At 36.5% G+C, this 21,007-nt stretch overlaps 1 protein-coding gene across 1 annotated transcript; it reads left to right on the forward strand.

Moving 5' to 3' along the window:
- The first annotated feature begins 8,058 nt into the window (after positions 1–8,058).
- LOC113309409 (pullulanase 1, chloroplastic) lies at positions 8,059–18,035 on the forward strand. Its single transcript, XM_026557839.1, has 29 exons — positions 8,059–8,453; positions 8,540–8,681; positions 8,809–8,861; positions 9,002–9,110; positions 9,274–9,410; positions 9,540–9,739; positions 9,880–10,029; positions 10,193–10,253; positions 10,453–10,573; positions 11,050–11,140; positions 11,243–11,336; positions 11,477–11,572; positions 11,687–11,827; positions 12,088–12,138; positions 12,524–12,594; positions 12,735–12,827; positions 13,274–13,364; positions 13,881–13,952; positions 14,145–14,201; positions 14,384–14,452; positions 14,656–14,712; positions 14,810–14,884; positions 14,991–15,079; positions 15,299–15,376; positions 15,621–15,759; positions 16,894–17,003; positions 17,097–17,196; positions 17,323–17,533; positions 17,679–18,035. The coding sequence occupies exons 1-28, from the start codon at positions 8,178–8,180 to the stop codon at positions 17,431–17,433; spliced, it is 2,934 nt and encodes a 977-aa protein (XP_026413624.1). The 5' UTR covers positions 8,059–8,177; the 3' UTR covers positions 17,434–17,533; positions 17,679–18,035.
- Positions 18,036–21,007: the final 2,972 nt, after the last annotated feature.

The following is a 21,007-nucleotide window of genomic DNA, read 5'->3' on the forward strand; positions in this document are numbered from 1 at the left end:
GTACAAGAAGGGAGTAAAAAACAAGTTGGCAGATATGTTATCTCGACCTCTAGTGCGAGCATTAATGGTGTCCATGAGAATTCAGCCAATTGTTCCTCAAGAGTATGCAGAGTCATATACATCCAGTAAAGACTTCAAGAAGGTGTAAAGAGTGGTTTGAAGCGACTATGAACTCCGAAATGGATTGTTATACAAAGGTCAGTTACTTTGCATACCAGAAGATGGAGATCGTTTACAGTGGTTGAGAGAGGCACACACTTCCCGAGTTGCTGGACACTTTGGGATGAATAAAACTCTACTTAACCTCCGACGTTATGTCTTTTGGCCGAAGATGCAAGATGATGTGGCTAAGTTTGTGTAGTGGCATAAAACCACAAACTACATCCAATGGTGTAGAATATGAATTAGAACTAAGTAAAGATGCACAAACAAACATAGACACAAATATATATGTGGTTCGGTATGATTACCTACGTCCACGGGGTGAAAGGATGAATGTTATTATTATTTTTCTTTGATTACAAGGTGTTCTCTCCTTCTCAAACGGTGTAACTCTCAAATTCTCAAATGTAGTGTCTTGTTTCTCTCTCTCAACCTGCCTCTCTCTCTCGACCAGCCCTTGTATTTATAGGCCAAGGTCGAAATACAACAGAATTACAGTGTTGGTCACATTACATCAGTTTAGTTGTTCCCTATCGGACCTGTGTTGGCGCTCGCCCATCTTTCTGGTATGGCCGATAGAGTCTTGGTCTTTGATAGTTCTTCACTCGAGTTAGAGTCCTGATCGTCTGGTTGACACGATGTCGCCCTTCTTTCTTCTCGTCCCTTTGTTTGACCAGCTTCCTTTGTCTGACCGAGTCCTTTCTGATCGTTCGTCCGACTTGTCAGAGGATAAGGGTCATGTCACATCCGAAAACTGTAGGGCCATCACGTACGACCCACTTGACACCTCGCTCTTTGCGCTATTTGGTTCTATCCTGTGCTTCACCGCTCTTTCCTCTTCGGTGTATCATAGCTTAGGATCTTGCCACCTAGCCCTGTGGATTATTTACACCTACAGTTGGTTAGAGGGTGTAAGTTGTGTAGCACATCTAAACCTTCCAACATAAAACGTGGGTTATATCTACCATTACCAGTACCATCAAGGCCTTGGGAGAGTATTTCTATGGATTTCTTGGTGGGTTACCGAAGACCAAGTCTGGTCATGATTATTTGTTCGTTGTGGTCGACAGATTCAGCAAGATGATTGCATTAATTCCATGTACAAAGACGGTAACAGGAGTCGGTGCAGCAAATTTCTTCTTTGAGCATGTGTGGAAGCATTTTGATTTACCTACTTCGATTATTTCTGATAAGGATAGTCGATTCCTTAGTCACTTTTGGGATTGTTTATGGAAGATGATGGACACTAGGTTGAAGAAGAGTACAGTTTTTCATCCGCAAACAGACGGACAAACAGAAGTGGTCAATAGGACTATGGTTCACATGTTAAGGGGATATAATTCTAAGCATCCTAAAACTTGGGATGAGAGTTTACCATATCTACAGTTTGCTTTCAGTAGAGAAGTTCACAGTTCTTCGGGAAAATCTCCTTTCGAGACGTGCTATGGTTACTTACCACCTAGTCCTTTCGATCTAGTATTTTCTAGCGACACCTCAATGGGGGGAAGGGAAGAAAGTGAACGGCAAAAGGCACAAAATTTCTTGGAAAAGATATCTCAGATTCATGCGACCGTTGAAGCACAACTAAAGAAGTCACAACCCAAATACAAAGCAAAGCATGACAAGCATCTTGTACCTTGTAATTTTGGTGTTGGCGACTTGGTATGGTTAAAATTAGGTAAAGAACGACTAAAGAGGGAAGGTAAGAAGTTTAAACCATTGAGGTATGAACCATTTCATATTCTCGATCAGATTGGTGACAATGCCTTTCGTCTAGATCTTCCACCTTATCTAGGAATGTACTCGGTTATGAGTGCAGTTTTCCTCGTAATTTTTTTCCCCGGTGTCTTGTGTTTTTCCTTTTTCGCATTATATTGTTTTATCTTTATAATAAGAATATCACTTTTAGTACATATTTAATTTAGGTAGTTTAAGTCCTTATAATTGTGATCAATTACAAGACCTCCTTCTTATAGAATTTGTATCTTGAAAGATAGATAACAAGTTTCATACTTGGCAGAATTTAGAGAGTTGGTTTATATGGTTCTCAATGGTGTTTTCAGGTATATCTTGTTAACTCTTTGGGTCTTGTCTTGGGTTGCGAAAAGAGCATGTAATGATCTTTGATTATAATGAAAGTTTTTCTGGTGGTGTTGATCGAGGATATAGCCTATAAAGTTGAACCACGCATATCTTGGTTGTGTGTGGTTACTTATCTTCTGTTTATCTTATGTTTTTCCATGTTTGGTTCAAATTAGGGATGTCAACGGGTCCGGTTCCTCCCGGGTATCATACTACCCGGAACCGAACCCTATTATTTTTTCCGGTTCCGGGTCCCCACGGTTCCGGGTCCGGTTCCTAAATTAGTTGGCCCAGAACCGGACCCTATTAAACAGCCGGGTACCCACCGGTTCCGGGTATTAAATGGGTACTTCAAGTTCAGTTCTATTACACATCAGGTCATAGAAATGTAAGTGGTTTACGAAGTCAATAAATTGTATCGAATCTTAATTCCGAACTGTTCACAATCCCAGCTTTAGTACAACAGCTCCTACATAACCAATTTAATCCCCACCCTTTATCTTCGCAGTTCTAATCTATAAAGAACTGCCGCCATCGTCCATGACCATTAGAAGTTTACATCTACAATCTCAGACCATCATAGCAATTTGCAGCACAATCTCAGATAACACACAAACTTCCTTGTAGCTCCAGTTCCACCACAGCCTTGGCTTGCACGACTGTAACTCCAGTGCTTTGACCTCGGCTCTCAGCTCTATTGCGCCAATTCAGTCCCTCTGAGCATCGCCTACTGACCCATTCATTCCATTTCCTTAACCAGTTCATGAGCTATTGCTTTTGTAATAGCGAGCCGACAAGCAATCCACATAAGCTTCATTAGTAACCCACTACTCTCCTCTGCAACTGTAGCTGCAACTTCATTTCGCATGCTTCAGTTCGGCACCAATGTATTCAGCCAAACTTCACCTGCAACGCCGATCTCAGACCATTCATACAACACTTACAGACCAGCCTTCCCCACGCCATCTAATACCAACACAACACCATATTTTTCTTGTTCTCATGACCACTACCAGAAATTCCACCAACATCATCAATACCATCTCTATCTCCATCATCTCAGGCTCAGGCCACTAACCCATGAACATCATCAATACAAAACCCATTTCAATCTCTGCATTCACGGAAATTCCAACAAAGCAAACCCCAGTTCAGAAGCTCCTTCTCAGTACAAGATTTAATCAAACAACCATTACCAACCTTAGCTGTTGCTTCAATTTCTCTTAAACCCATTGCAGTAGCAATAATTCTGCACTCAATCCAACAACTTCTTGATCACCAATTTCTGTTTCATATCACCACTACAACTCCCATGTACAGCTCAACTACAAGTCAGCTGTACCAATTCTTCTCGGACAGTTTCTTGGCTCCTGCAACAGCTGCTTGCACTCTACCAACAACATCACACCTGCAATGCATAATTAATCGCAGTTTCATTCGAACACAGACCAACACATACCACTTCAGTTGCTGCATCTCACTCTGTAGCTCTAACATCATTACAACTGCAGCTGCAACACCATGGCCAGCTTCAATTCATGACAGCATCTTCTTCTAGATGTGAATAGCTTCAAACCCTCTCAGACCACCACAGCTGGCGTTCAACTTAGAAACCCTGATTCCATTTCATGAAAACCACCATCAACAGCTGAATCAAAACTTAATCTCAGCATCGAGAAAAACCCCAAAACTTACAAACCCTAACTCTTCAATTTCAATTTCAATTTCAACTTCTCTTCACTGTGTGCTCTCTAGATCTGTGGACTCTTCCAATTCTTCTCTAAATTCCTCCATCTATCAACACAATCATAGAAGTAATGAGTTCTTCTTAATCTCCACCTTCAATCTTCACCAGATTTACAACATCATATGTTTCTCGACTGAAGCTTATTCTACAAATCCAACCCAACACAGATCGATTTGTTAACTCGTCATAACTCTCGATTCCCTCTCTCAAATCAACAGCCGCAGTCTCCATTTCTTTCTCTGAATTTCTAAACCTTCCTCAGACAGCAGCCGTCATGACTTGCCTCGGCTCTCTGAAATTGAGGTGGAGTGAAATGAAGAGGTGAAAATTGTAGAACCACCTTCATCTATCCTCAAATACCCACACTTGAAAACAGATCAAATACAACAGCATCACCATCGTTATCAAGATCTAGCCACTAATTAAAAAGAACTGCCGATTGAGTATGAATAAAAGTTATTTAATCAATAAGCAGATAATCATCTACAACTTCAAAATCTAAACAAAGGAATTTTAAACAAATAAATTTTATTATTATCAGTCAATCCTCTAATTGATAAAGAGATTCGATATATACGTTTGGCAAAAAAAAATTTGCAGTAAACATTTACAACTTACGAAATTAACAACTTTGAATTTTAACTTTTAGCTACAACCCATCATTAAACGTTACTAAGATAGCAGATCTGAAACAATGTCTCCTCATTATAACACATGAAAAGATGAAAATTTCATCAGGACAAGAAATTATTACATAGATGGAGAGAATGAAAGGCCAATTTTGAGCGGAGCTTGGAACGGAGGGTGAAATCAGAAGAGTTAGATGCGGAAATTTTAGGTTATGTTTGTCTATAATTGTTAACGACGTATATATATAACCCTTCACATGACCGAATTAACCCCAGAAAAACAAATACTTACAATACCCGACTACCCGCCGGGTAGGAACCGTATGGAACCATTTATTAACGGGTCCATTCGGGTAATTACCCGTCGGGTCCTAACTTGTTAATGGGTCCTATTTTAGGACCCGGAACCGGACCCTGTTCTCCCGGATCCGGTTCCGGTTGCGGGTAATGGGTACCCATTGACAGCCCTAGTTCAAATCACCAATTGCCCCTTGTGATTCTGTGTTACGTTGCGGTCAGGGTGCCAATTGTCTCCAACATTCTCTTGGCTCTGGATTTCTAGGTATCTTCCATGATGAATATAACCGCAACACAATGTTGGTTAGTTCTTTATGTTCATCTGACTCATTATCCATTTGTCGCAACACCTGAAGAAACATTCGTTGATGTGATCCAAATCGATCCATATGAATACACACCTCTTCATCAGAAGAGTACATTGATTATGAAACTAAAAATTGAGATTTAAGGTAGAAAGAATAAGATGATAATATATAATTTATGAAAATTTTAAGTTTAAGTAAGTTGAATTTAATGAAGTGAATATACATGATGGGATACCATTGGCGATCGAGTCTACACCGCTAATGACTCAAAGTGTTTAATTTCTATTCCCCATGGGAACTAGCCTTAGTGAGATACCTGCCTAAGATGCCTTGCCATGCACTATGTTTTCGTTGGAACACTGTGGGGCAGGTGACTTGTTTGTGCAAAATATATATCACATTCCTTGTGCATTTCATAGACTCAAGCTTTTTACTTTTTATTTGTAAGGTCTAAATTCTTTTGATCTGGTCCAAATAAAATCGGTTTTCTTTTGGACCCCAACTATTAACAGGGCCGCTATGTTATCCACACGTCGAAGTCTCCACAAGGCCAAAAAAAAAAAACAATGACCCACTTTTTCTATTTTTGTTATACACACAAGAAGATTAAATTATGAGAGATTTCCTGATTAGTCCACTAAACCCGATCCAGATTAGTGGCTAGTCCAGCGGGAGACAACATTTACTCCCTAGTCCAAAAAAGATTTGAAAAGAGTAAAATTACTCTACTAACCCTAACAAATAATATACTATGTATGTTAGTAACATATGTAATATGTAGTAACATATATACTAGTATTAATACTAGTTTACTAGTATACTAGTATACATATGTAATATGTAGTAACATATGTAACTAGTATACATATGTAATATGTAGTAACTAGTAACATATGTAATATGTAGTAACTAATAACTAGTAGTATACTAGTATACTAGTAACTACTAGTATACTATTATTAATATGTAGTAACATATATAGAACAAATGTAGTATGTAGTAACATATGTTACTAGTATCAATATGTTATATACTGATACTACATATTAATATGTAGTATGTTATACATTGGCACTACATATTAATATGTAGTAACATTATTAATATGTGGTATGCTATATATTGATATTACATATTAATATTGATACTACATATTAATATGTAGTATGTTATATATTGACACTACATATTAATATGTAGTGTCATATTAGTATGTAGTATGTTATATATTGATATTACATATTAATATGTTACTAGTATACTAGTTACTATTAGTACTACTAGTATACTAGTATAGTACTAGTTACTACTAGTAAACTAGTCTACTAGTACACATGTTACTACTAGTATAGTAGAGTAGTTACTTAATACTAGTTTACTAGTATACTAGTATACATATGTAATATGTAGTAACATATGTAACTAGTATACATATGTAATATGTAGTAACATATGTAACTAGTAATATGTAGTAACTAGTAACATATGTAATATGTAGTGTCATATTAATATGTAGTATGTTATATATTGATATTACATATTAATATGTTACTAGTATACTAGTATACTAGTATAATACTAGTTACTATTAGTACTACTAGTATACTAGTTACTACTAGTAAACTAGTCTACTAGTACACATGTTACTACTAGTATAGTAGAGTAGTTACTTAATTTACGAGTAACATATTCTTTTTACTATTAATATAGTACATATTGATATGTAGTATGACCATATCGATACTATTAGTATGTAGTAACATATTGCTAGTAATATTCAATGTGTTGATATTAATTAGATCTATAGGGGTGTTTTAGACATTTAGAAAATACACTTTATAATCTCCACAAAGTTTTTGGACTAGCGAGTAAATAATCTAGTCCAAAAACATGTTTTTGGACTAACGAGTAAATGTTTTTCGTGGATGGACTAGCCATTAACTGGGTCATGAAAAATTGGACTAAATAGTAATTCTTACTTAAATTATCGTCTGTTGATTAAGTGAGTATTATTCCATTCATCACGAGCTTTCTGACCTTGGAATCAGATCGGCGAAATGGATTTCAAGTATAAGATAAGAATCAGTAATAAGTATTATGAATTCGATGGTAAGAATAAGATGGAGGTTCTTGATTTCATCATAGTTGTTGTCGATGTAGTTAGGAAAATTAATATGATTATCTTATTTATAACAATCAGGGCAGAATTTGTGGAACAAGAAAATAACCAGTCTGACAAATGATTTGTGAACAAATACATTCTCAGTAATTGTTATGGATTAGTGTTGAACCATTAAACTGTTGCCGATTTGAAAATCATAAGTTATAGGTTACAATCAAGAGGGTGTGTGGAGTCACTGGTGTGGTGTGGATGGTGGTGATAATTACATGAAGCTAGTAAGTTCTATGAATAGCAAACGTTGTTTAGTATTACCATAGGCTTTACGATCAGAAACTCTTTCTTCCCCATGAGAGTTTTGATTTTCTTAACCAGATGATTGGAATGATTCTCTCACATAAACTCTGTTCTACTATTAATAATACTTGTTGATTCATCAATCTTATGATCTTTTATTAATTAATCAATCATCCGTAGATATTTTTCTTCGACCTCCAAAACCTCCATTAATGGCAACCTAAAGAACTCCCACAGAACCATAATCAGATATTAGTAGTAAAAAAAGGGTCAAACCCTCTTTTTTGCTTTTCAACTTTCTGCTTTTTGGTCCATGAGCACAGACAAAAGTCAATTGAATTTCGGCCCTGTATATAGCTTTTGTTGGCCCTGTGAACATCTGCGGTCTTCTTTTGGGATAACATTATCGCGAAGTAGTCTCCAGGTAAAGTTCGGCGGGATGTCGAATCTCTCTAAAACCCTTCTTTTGTAAAGTTGTAAACAAGTGTCAGAGAAACACAGGTAAAGAAAAAGAACGAAGTAATCTCTATATTAAAATGGGGATTACAAAAATCCCATCGATTTCTTTTTCCCTCTCTTCTTATTCTTCTTCGCCACTCTCTTCTCTCTTCTTCTCTACGATCACCAATTCTTCTTATTCAATCAAATCATTTCATCCCCGCCACTCGAATCGAACTCACTCTGAGTTCCAGTTTCTGTCTCTAAATCAACCAAATCCCTCACCGAAATTAATTAATAAACCTCTCAACAACAAATTTCTTCACTGTCTTACTGATGTATCCATGGCTGCTGAAGAGGTTTCATCTGTAGATGTTAGTTCTCTCTTTTAACATCTGATTTCTTACTATTTCACTGAAATTTCGATGATATTTGTTTGAGAACGGTCAATGTTGAACAGTTTCAGGGGGATTTGTCACGTTCAAGAGCTTATTGGGTAAATGAATCAGTAATTGCTTGGGATGTTGATATTGGAGATGGATCTTGTTACTTGTACGCTAGTGAAACTGCTAATTTAGTTGCTACTGGCAACGGCATTGAAGGTTTGAAATTCTGAACTGTTCACACTGTAATTATTGTTTTTTTTTCCGCCTAAGTTGGAACTTCAATTTTATTTATAAGATCGTAATTCGTGTTCATAATTTGTGTTTTGGAATCATATGCTAACAGGTGATGATATTAAAGTGAAACTCGAACCAGATAGCGGTTGTCTCCCGGCTGATGTGAGCAATATTTGTTGATTTTTCTGATTCATAATTTTCACTTAGCTGGTTTGCCGAATGTGCAAAACAATTCATTGATGGTGTTCTTTTTCTCTAGGATGTTGTTAATTTCGAATTTTTGTTCCTACTTTTCATACCAGGTAATTGAAAAGTTTCCCCATATTCAACATTATAAACCATTCAAAGTTCCTCCTGGTGTAGATACCAAGAACCTACTGAAGTGCCAGTTAGCAGTTGTGTCAATTCAAGGTAGTTTTCTTGCCATTATACCTGAAACAATGTTATTTAAAGTATGTGCTAAAAGATGTGTTTTAAACCATTAGAATTTGCCAATTTGGGGTTATTAGAGGGTTGTTTGGCCCTCTTCTCTTTGGTTACAGCTAATAAGTAGTCAAACTTTTTATTTATACAGCTGATGGACAATGCATTAATGCTACTGGTTTGCAGCTCCCTGGTGTTTTAGATGACTTATTCTCTTACGGTGGACCACTTGGTGCTGTCTTTTCAGAAGAGGCTGTTTCTCTGTACCTTTGGGCTCCTACTGCTCAAGTAAATTAGTTTTGGTTATGCATCTACATATCAGTGGAGTAGATCATTTTACTTAGCAGAACATCTTGGTTTCATTCACCTATATTACATTATCTTTTTGTTTCTTTGCCTTATATAATGAAAAAACAGGCTATACGTGTTCACATATATAGGGACCCATGTGGTGGCAGTCCAATAGAAATCGTTGGGCTTGATGAGGTAAATGGTGTTTGGAGTGTTCATGGACCAAAATCCTGGGAAGGATGTTATTATGTATATGAAGTTTCTGTCTACCATTATTGCACTTCGCTAGTTGAAACATGCATCGCCAACGATCCTTACGCTAGAGGGTATGCTGTCACTGTTAACCAACTCATTTTTTGTCCTGGGAAACTGTCATGGTTTTAAGAGTTTCAAATTCTTAGCTCTATTTAATCTATAAAGTTGCGAAGGTTATGTATAACTTTATTATTGTTTCTTGTTGGTACAGGCTCTCTGCAGATGGTAAACGGACATTATTGGTTAATCTTAGTTGTGATAGTATAAAACCGGGTGGATGGGATATGCTGTCAGACGAGAAACCTGAGCTTTCTTCCTTTTCGGATATCAGTATTTATGAGCTGCACATAAGGGATTTCAGGTTAATAGTCTCTTTCATCCATGTAGGTTAGTTGAGATGCATTTCGAGCTGCTTTGCCTATACAATGTTATGTGATAAAAAAAAAAATCTGATAATTGAATCCCAAATCTGTCTTTTTGTTAGCTTTTTTCCTCCTGTTAATTTACAACTATTGCAATTGCAGTGCCAATGACCACACTGTGAATCCTGACATCCAAGGTGGTTATCTTGCTTTTACCTCAGAGGTAATCATAATTCGTTTCCTCCCAGTTCTGTCTCTATTTAGAGATACAGGCAGTTCTGCGTGTTGGATGCATATTTTCCTGCATCTGTTTATGTTGGATTATCAACCATATCTTCTTTGGATGAAGATTTCGCGGAAGAGTGTGGTTCTAAAGTTTGACAGTGTAATACTAAGTGTAACAAAACATTCTGTTTTCACAGGATTCAGCTGGTATTCGTCATCTGAAGAAACTTCAAAGTGCCGGTCTTACTCATTTGCATCTGCTGCCAACCTTCCAATTCGCTGATGTAGCTGATGAAAAGGAGAAATGGAAGTTTGTAGGTAAGGTTTTGTTACCAATAAGATCTGTGCAATGTGATATTACGAAATATTAAGAGGTATACAGTATACATTATATATGTTTTACTGGTCAACTTTCACGCATCTATCTCATATGTCGTGATGATAACTTTTATTTGTACTCGTTGACCATCATAAGTTCCTGTTTTTTTCTTTCTCTCTAGCATGGGTTGGTATCAACTACTTATAGACAACTTTGGGGTTCAATATAAATATATTTTTCTAAAATCTGAACTTGTTTCACCTTAACTTTCTCAACTGAATGCTACTATGCTAGTAAATTTTCTTTTTTCTGTTACTATGCCTCATTCTTTGAAAGGCAACAAGTTCATTTTTCATGCTTTCGTCTTAGTTCTTGTAACCCTTTCGGCCTTTTCTCAATCTGCTATTGCAAAAAGATACCGGTTAAAGTCCTTCTCTTTGTTATCTTTCTGTGATCAATCGGCAAACACCTACAGATGTGGAGAGTTTAGCAGCGCTTCCTCCAGATTCTGACGAGCAACAAGCTCAAGTTACAGCAATCCAAGACGAGGACGGGTTTAACTGGGGGTAAGACAGGATATTTTAACTTTGTATACATTTTGTGAAACTAGTGAATATTAATTTTATCAGTATGCTGATTGGCAAAATGTTTGTTACATTCTTAACCAGGTATAACCCTGTGCTTTGGGGAGTTCCTAAGGGTAGCTATGCTACCAACCCGAATGGTTCATGTCGTACTCTTGAGTTCCGAAAGATGGTTCAGGTGCTGCTTTTGTGTGCTGCATGTTTTTTTATTATCATGAGAGCTGTAGATTCGTAATACTTTATGCTTTCTATCTATAGTTGGTTTTATAATAATCATAATAATAATTCTTCCATATCTGTTTTTCATCTTAATTGCAGTCACTTAATCGCATTGGACTTCGTGTTGTTTTGGATGTTGTGTATAATCATTTGCATGGAAGTGGACCTCATGGTGACAACTCTGTGCTTGACAAGGTCACACTTTAATTATTTAGTTGTGCTTCTATCGAGAGAGTTTGTGGCGTGTTGTCAGTAAACCACATTTTTTTCTGTTTTCAAGATTAGTTACTAACGTGTTTTCTTTTATAGGTTGTTCCAGGATACTATCTGCGAAGGAGCTTTGATGGATATATTGAGAACAGCACATGTGTAAACAATACTGCCAGTGAGCATTTTATGGTAGAGCGCCTGATAGTTGATGATATTCTATGCTGGGCAGTTGATTACAAGGTGAATCCATCGCTTCGAAAAGGGAAAAATTTTGGTTGATGGGTAGAACCACTTCCATAGTGGATATAGGTGCAAACCTTATGGTAGATATTGCTACATAGTCTTATTCTGCATGTAGGTTTCCGTGACATTCACACGGGTCATGCTAGTAGGAACCTCTTTTTCTTCACCTTTATTTTGGCTGCTGTCATGGTTGTTGGTAATTTCTAGATTTTGAATAAGTAAATGGACTTAATTCGTATGTACGACTGTATTATCAGGTTGACGGGTTCCGCTTCGATCTCATGGGGCATATAATGAAAAGAACCATGGTATGTGTAATTCTTTGGCTGATATATATAAGAAGTGCTGAAAAAGAACTCTCGGATGAAATTGTCACAAAGATTGATGCTGGTTCCGTCTCTAGCGTTTACTGGTGCATTCCCACTTGTCGTATGAGGACAATTTCTTATTTTAAGTAATTTTTTTTTTTTGGTTTAGCATCTGTTCTTCAAAAAGAATATCTTGCAGCGGTATTTCCGCTATGTATATTTTATTTTGAAACAGCAACCAGAAGTTGTTTGTTTAGTAGGATATTACTCTGATTTAGAACTCAAAAACCTAATATATTTCATATATATTAATATACATGATAAACCTGGTGTTGCATGGATTTAAAAAGGCTAACGTGTCCTCTTGTGTGCTTGGGTATCACAGCTAAAGGCACAAAATGCTCTCCGCAGCCTAACAAAGGATCAAAGTGGAGTTGATGGCACTAAGATCTATATGTAAGGTTGCACCTGTTATTCAGATACACCTTGCAGTGCTTGCACACATTTTATATGGTTCTGGGCTGCCTATATATCTTCTATTTAATCTTTTTTTCTTTTGGATCACATCGAGTTGGCTCATAAGCTTCTTTTGTCAGATATGGGGAAGGATGGGACTTTGGTGAAGTAGCTAAAAATGGGCGTGGAGTAAATGCATCACAGTTCAACATTTGTGGGACCAGTATTGGAAGGCAATATTCTCAAGTCATTTTTCTTAATTTTCCGTTCTCATATGCTGGTTAAGGCATGAACTCGGTCTGTAAGTACACCGACATAGGAAATTGAAGGCTGGACACTAGGTCGTTCTGGATATAAAAAGTGCTAAGATGAGCAAAGGCATGAACTCGGTCTGTAAATACGTCGGTATAGGAAATTGAAGGCTGTGCACTAGGTCGTTCTGGATATAAAGTGCTTAGATGAATGCTCTGGTGGTTCATCCTAGTCATATCCTGGCATATGATGACCAATGAGTTGGGTGTACTGTACTGCTTTTGAAAAGTTGAATTTAATAGTCTAGTGAGAAATATCCAAGTGTTAGTTTAGTTGCCTCAAAAATAGCAGTCCGTGTCTGAGATTCAGAATATGGGTGTTAGAACATTTTCACATCATGCGTTTTTTCTTCTAAATGTCTTTTCAGCTTCAATGATCGAATGCGAGACGCCCTAATTGGTGGATCTCCTTTTGGTCACCCGCTACAACAAGGCTTCGTGACTGGTCTATCTTTCCAGGTGAAAATGTCCTATTAATGAATTTTTAGTTTATTGGTTAGAACATATATAAAAACATTGTTTTCTTGAACATTGCTGTATGAATATAAACAGGATAGAACTTAATCAACAGTATGGCCACAAAAATAGTTTGAGCTTTCAGATTAACTAGACGACATTTTTTATGGGATTCTCGTGTATCTGATAGAGAAATTTACAAACTTTACTGGGAATAGTTCGTGGCATTGGTTACATTGTGAATTTTTTATTTCGTAGGGTATCTAATTTTAATAACCCATATACATTTTGATATGATATTTCATATCTCTGAACAACTGTTTTACAAGAGTATTTGTTCTGCTCAGGTCATACCTTATATCACCGCTTTGGACTTGTTTGTAGGTTTCGTAGCAGTGCTTTGAGTTTGTTAAAAGTGTAGCAGTTTTGTGAACAGCATGTTATCCAATTTGCTCATCTTGTTCATGTCATATGCTTGTTAAGAATCTAACTATCATAGCTTTTATTCTGCTTTTACAGCCTAATGGACATGACCACGGTGCGAAGATTGTTGTAGAAAAGATGCTCTCAGCATCCCAGGACCACATCCAGGTGAATTTGATAATCCATTTTGATGAGAAGTTTCAAGCTCTGATGCAAACCGTTATCCCAAAATCTCACAAATTTTTACATTCCTCAGCAAAGTAAACTTGTTGAATGAACAACTAAACAGATTAGTTAAAAAAAAAAGAAGGTCTTACTTGCAATTTACCACCTTTTTTGAAATTTCTTTGCATGACTCAGGTCGCAATGGCTGGAAACTTGAGGGATTTTGTTTTAACCAGTCATCAAGGAGAAGAGGTAAAGCAATCAGATTTCAACGGATAGTTTCTGTTTTATTGGTAGATTTTAAAGGACAATGCCGGACATGTATTTGGTCACATATCCTCGTAGTGAAATCATTTGAATCTTAATGAGATAATGCTACTGTTCTATAAAATACAGGAATTTTCATTCATGTAATCTGATAATTTCTTGCTTAGGTTAAGGGATCTGAAGTTCTAACTCATGATGGATCACCGGTTGCTTATGCTCTATGTCCCTCAGAAACTGTGAGTACAAACCCACTATTTCTTCTTTTTCCCTGTCCTAATCAAATATTTAAGTGAAAGTTGTGAAACTAGCATTTGTAATTCTTTTCCAATCTCTGTGTATTTTTTTTTAAATTGGCGGTACAACGAGTTTCTATTAATGTAATCCAATCTCTTACACGGTTACACCAAAACACTTTGGAGTTAATTTATGTACTTTCCAGGTTAATTATGTCTCTGCTCATGACAATGAAACATTGTTTGACATCATAAGCTTAAAGGTGTGCTTACTGTTCTTTTATGGCTCCTTTCAAATTAATATTTGGATTGTCTTTCTTGGCTTGGTATTTATTCCTTTTTTTGTTTCAATTATTTCAGACACCTATGGATATTTCTGTAGATGAGAGGTGCAGGCTAAATCATTTAGCAACAAGTATAATTGCACTTTCGCAGGTCTCTTTTTTTTGGCCGTAGTTGCTTAATTTAATTTAATTATTTATAAAGTAGAACAAGATATTACTTAATTATTACATATTATTTAATAGAATTTCTGTTCTAGGGAGTACCATTCTTCCATTGTGGCGATGAGATGTTACGTTCAAAATCTCTTGATCGCGATTCGTACAATTCTGGTGATTGGTTCAACAGGTACTCAATTATCTATGGTACTAATGTCATCCTAAAAAGTACTCCTAAAATATTTTTTGGTGTGCCTCTTCCCGGATAATATATCCCTTGGTAACATAATACACAGTTTTCATCAAGAATTAAACCTTTCTTACAGTATACCAGTGTCCAGTGGGACTTCTCTGCAGCTGTGTCTGGCTTGTTTTGTCTCTGATTATCGGTACTTTTTGTCTATTTCAGGCTGGACTTCAGCTATGAGACAAACAACTGGGCTGTTGGCCTTCCTCCCAAAGGGAAAAACGAGAGAAGCTGGCCCCTGTAAGCGTTCACTATTTTCAGTCGCTTGTTTGTTTGGATTACTAGCTTATGTACTCCACTCCGTTCATCATGTGTTTTTTTAACATTTATTGTAATTGGAAATGCATTTGGCATTCGGGGCTGAATGAACTCCTTTAGCACAAAGATGTGAAACAACATGAAATTTTGTTAGCAGGTCTACTTCATCGTAATCTACTCAAGATTTGGGTGTCTTTGACCAGCATTTGCTTCTTTTCTTTTTTAGGATTAAACCAAGATTGGCAGATCCCTCTTTTAAGCCTAAAAAGAGTCATATTCTCGCTGCAGTGGAAAATTACTTGAACTTGTTGAGGATGCGTTACTCTTCACCTCTTTTCCGTTTGCGGACAGAAAATGAAATCCAGGTTAGCTATTTCGTGATTAATCTGCTTTTGTTTTTTTTTTTGCATCTTTTGTTGTCCTATTTTGAAGATAATATTAGATAATTCATATATCTGTTCACACAAATCTCACTTATTCTTAGATATTAGGCACAAAAAAAGTATCTTGGATGTTCCTCTCTGATCACTGGAGTTACACAAACCACTCCATAACTTAAGCATAGGAATTTGGGCCCACGGCTTTCTGGTCACTGTGACTCATGAGCCTACCCTCAGCAGCAATACGAGGAAATACATCAGAAGTTCCACCTGCTTCAAAGTTTGAAGAAGAAAAGTCGGTCATACTCTAGCCTGTCTGATCATTAAATTCATCACTAGAACAACTATCTGGCTTCGTTCGTAAGAAAATATGAAATAGCCACATATAGTTTCATTATCAGTTTCATCTAGAGGGATATGGTGTCATAAGGTGCCAGCAAAATTGAGTACGATTGGCTACGCAACATGTGTTAGTATAAAGCAAACTGAATTAAACCTTATGTTTTATGAAAAGGAATAAGTGTACTGCATGGGGATAAAGAATCAAAGCCGCCAACATCGCCTGGATTGAAATTTTATAGTTCAAGCTAAATCTTGGAGAATTTTTTAGCTGGCTTAAAGCTTGCCCAACTTAAATATAATCAAATCAAAATTCAATACTAAGTAATATGAGCTGTCTCGAGATAACATACTGGCCATTCACGAACTGTACGAATCAAACACATTAGAGTCTAAGCTTGGCTGAAGTCCCTAAGAACCGATAAAGCTTGGCTAAAATTCAGTACTAATTAAATACATTAGGCACTAGACATCAAGCTTGGCTAAAATTCATTAGTAACTTCTAAAATTGAAATGTTTAAGTAATATGAGCTGATCATAAACAAAAGCCCGAGAAAGCTAAATTGAGCTGTCTCGAGATGACAGACAAGCCAGTCATGAACTGTACAAACCAAACACATTAGAGATCGAGCTTGGCTAAAGTTCCTAAGAACTGATTGGAATGAGCTGGGAAACGAGCTAAAAAATTTATACAAACTTTGAGTTGTATTGAACTGATTTACAGCAATGATACAATCTTTTTAGGTTTATTCACCTTGGTGTTGTCCTTTTTTTGTTCAGGAAAGGGTACGTTTTCACAATACGGGTCCATCTTCAGTTCCCGGGCTCATAGTAATGAGCATTGAAGACAGTCATAAAGGCAGACCGGGTTTGACCCAATTAGATCCAAAGTCAGTTAATTTATTCGTAGGATTGACTTCTCTGTTTAGCATAACCATTTACTATTTGTTATCAATGCTGCTGCATTTCTTTTGATCCAACAGCTACTCTTACATTGTTGTGGCCTTCAATGCAAACCCGAGGGAGGTCACATTTACAAGCCCTGCTCTTCGTACAAGAACTCTTGATCTACATCCCATACAGGTGACATCATGGTTAATCTATTAGAATTCAAAAGGAATGACGGAGTTATTTTTTTTAGGTGAAAAGTTTGACCAAAGCAAATATGTTTTTAAGCATTCAAGGATTTCTGTGTTGGAATATTCGCAGCTGATGTCTGGTGATGAGGTAGTAAAATATTCAAATTATAATGCCTTCACTGGGAGCTTTACCGTGCCCCCAAGGACGACTTCAGTGTTTGTTGAATCTCGTGAAATCTGATAGTTCGCCACTCGTAGTAAATTGATGCTGGGGTATCCGTAGTAACCTTTAATAAGTCAGGGGATTCAACGACCCAGCAGTTTCCGCTAGTTTGAAAGAGGCAAGTGCATTGCCCAACCCCAATAGTAGTATCTGTATATTTCAGTCTATTAAAGGGTAGTCTGTTCTCATTGTCGAGTAATTGCCAGGTTTCTGAAAGGATATCACATGGATTTTTACTTGCCCATGATCCTGTCTTACTGCAGGTGGTGAAGCGCCAAAATAAATTGCCGGGATAATCATTCAGGAAAATTCTTAAATGCAGGGCAAATATTACCATCTTCACGCCTGTCTTTCATTTATACAATTTGTTGTATTAACTCTCTGGCACAGTCTGATTTATTGGCCAAAGCTTCATACTAGAGATCCCAGTTTCTAAAATGTTTTTCTTTTTCTCTCAAAAAACAGAAGAACAATCTTGAATTAGCCAAATAGGTACATCGGTCACCATATTTCTCGTGTAAGCCACACCATGATGTCTTCCGTTAGGCTGGTGTGAAATAAAATATTTAAAACACGGCTCATTTGTGTCTGATTTGATCAAGGATGAGTCATTGTCTGAATTTGCACCCGATTCCTAGTTTAGTTTACTTTTAATATTAGGTAGCATTTATGCAAGCAAACTTCGAATGTAACTTTGATGTATTTTAGGAGCAGATGATAACTGCTCCAGTGAATCACTTTCATGAAAGTTTGTTAATGTTTTCTCTCTCAGAAGGTGGGAAGTTGCTGAGAACAGTTGTTCTTACGCTATATCTTGCCCAATAGTTTTTTTTTGTCGGTCTGACTCAGTAAACTACTAGAGTCTACAATCTTTAACTTGTCTTACTAATTAGGATTGTACTATAAGCCAAGGACTCCCACTCGATAGATGATCCTAATTGTCCAGTTTTTGATTAGTTGGATATCAGAATGTATTAATTTTGTATACCCTTGTCCCCCATCACATGGACAAATAAGATTAGCTAGGATTAAGAAAGTTGATACACTTGAAATCAGGCTGCCTCATGTTTTCACTGCATTAGGATTATAGATAGAAATGAAAATTTTACGAAGAAAATCAATCATTTACGTTGCTAGCATAGTCATCGTATGTCTCAATTCCCTACACCTAGGGTCTTCCCTTGAAAAAAATCTAGGCAAAGAAAACTAGGCCAAGGTTGAACGCGAACCATCTCGATGTGTCCCCAGCCCAAGGAAACTGCAGGAGAAGTGCTGAGTAAAGATTTTCTTTAGAAGTTTCTCGGGAGTTCTTAAAATTTATATATTGGTGGTGCGATTTGTTGTCATATATTATATCATTAACTTTGCTTTAATTCATGTATTAAGAGAGCTAGCTCATTTCGTTTCCAGACCATTGGAGAATCCATCGTAATCATACTGACCGCACCTCTTTTTTTTATTCAATCAGCGAAATTTTAATATTTTATTTTGACTTTTAGTGAAGACACACATCTTAATCTTCATGAGAGTATCCCTCACAATCCGGAAAAATAATCTTTGATCAGTTGCCTCGTCTCATTTATCTTAGGCCCCTAATCTAATTAGTGATCTGCCTTTGTCAATAGTAGCAATTTTTCTCCCTAAACTCTAATTCTGGATTAAAAAATCTTCACCATCCAACCGTTAAAAAGATGACATTTTTGCAGTCATTTATAACATCTGATCTGCTAGTCATTTATAACATCTGATCTGCTAGAGCTAATCGGGGTCGACGATTTCTGGATTCAGTTGCTTGGTAGGTGTGTTTCAGTCCAAAATCTGATTTTGTTTATCTTATGGACTACTGGAATATTTCAATCATTTGTTCCTTGTGCAAAAGTAAAAGGGCTTTTTAATAAAGTGGCCACCTTTTCGACACATAATTAAGAAAGTGACCGTTTTTTTGAATCTTTTTATAAAATAGCCGAGATAGAATTTTTCCGTCCCGTTTTAAAAAAAAACAGTAACGACAGTTAAGTTAACACGAGTCAAGGGTATTTTGGACCTTTTATAACCTAGTCAATCCGCGACTCGGCCGTGTTAGAGAAAAGCACTCATCTTCTTCTTCTGTTCTTCTCCTGTAATTTTTCATTTCCATGGAACGCTAGCAAATCATTGAAATCAAACCAAATTGAACAGAAATCCAATGAATGATTACCCAAAATTTGTCTACGTCTCCCGAATTAACCTATCTTAATTGAAAAAAAAATCATCTAAGAAATGAACAATTATGAACCCTTACTCGAAACCAACAAGAACCCATCTCTAAATTCTTCAAAAGCCCTCAATTCATCTCTTTTAATTCGTCTCTGGATTTAATTCGTTTCATAATCTCAAATCAACATCATCCCATCTGTTCTTCTTTTTATAAGAATTGCAGCAGAGCTTCTTCTCAAACCCGTGACCATATTCATCATCATGACCTCAATCTTCTTCTTAATCTTGATTCACTAGAGCATCGAATCCCCATATTCAGAATCTCTCCATCAAATCCTTCGATTCCCCCAAGATATGAGATCGATTCGACAGCAGAAACAACAATTCTTTACTTTTTTCTCGAACTAACAACAACCCAAGCTTAAATCGGAAGTCTAGAGACCACCAGACCCGATCGACTTCACTTACTCTTCTCTCAATTCTCTGTCGGTTCCTCGATCTGGTTTGGGGTAATAATAGCAGCAAGTGCTGTTCTTTCTTTTCATCTCATTTTAAGGGAACTGGAACAATGAATGAATGAATGAGATTAACACATCTCTCGATTTAGGATATGATAGTAATTTCAGCACAAAAATTGACTAAGTCCGCTTGTTGGACCATTTCGGTGGGACCAGATGAAAAACTTAACGGAAAGGCCAGTTTATAAAAGTTTTAAATTTTTTGGCCGATTTATTAAATATATGGATGGAAGCTGGTCAATTTATTAATTTGCCCAAAAAAGTAAAACTCAGGTTCCCCTAGAATGTGAGTTGACAGTATGCCTGTACATATAACAAAAATTCTTACATGGAATGGTTCCTATTGTCAGAGTCAGTTTGGTGGTGTTTTATTTTTATGTCTGTCTAGAATTGTTGTACTAAAAAATATGTATGTTTTAATCAAGCGAAATATAGAGAGGTTAACAGGATCTATTAGTAGATGATCAGGTATAGTGAGTAAAATGATCTTTTCTAATTGCTGTCCGTGACCTAGGAATCAAACATGCTGTCGGGGAAATTGCTTCCTTGATGAGCTTATTAATGTCATTCTAAATTAAGAACTTTCTTTTCTTTTAAAATGTAATTAAATCCTCACTAGTAGCTGATTAAATAATTTGAACAACGAATTATACCATTTTAAGATTCTTACTGAACTAATTTAGTTTCAACTATGCTGATCAAGAGTCAAGACGATTCTGTGTTGATAATTAATTTTATTTGATTTTTGTTTTTCTTTTGAAGCATATTAATACCGTCCTGTTGCTATTAAGTTAAAAAAAAAACAAATAAAAAATCAAGTTCAAGATTTTATTAGGCGGTTGCTGTTGATTTGTTTTTTTTCTTTTTTTTTTTTTTTT

This window comes from Papaver somniferum, chromosome 9 (assembly GCF_003573695.1).
Source record: "Papaver somniferum cultivar HN1 chromosome 9, ASM357369v1, whole genome shotgun sequence".
NCBI classification, from domain to species: Eukaryota; Viridiplantae; Streptophyta; class Magnoliopsida; order Ranunculales; family Papaveraceae; genus Papaver; species Papaver somniferum.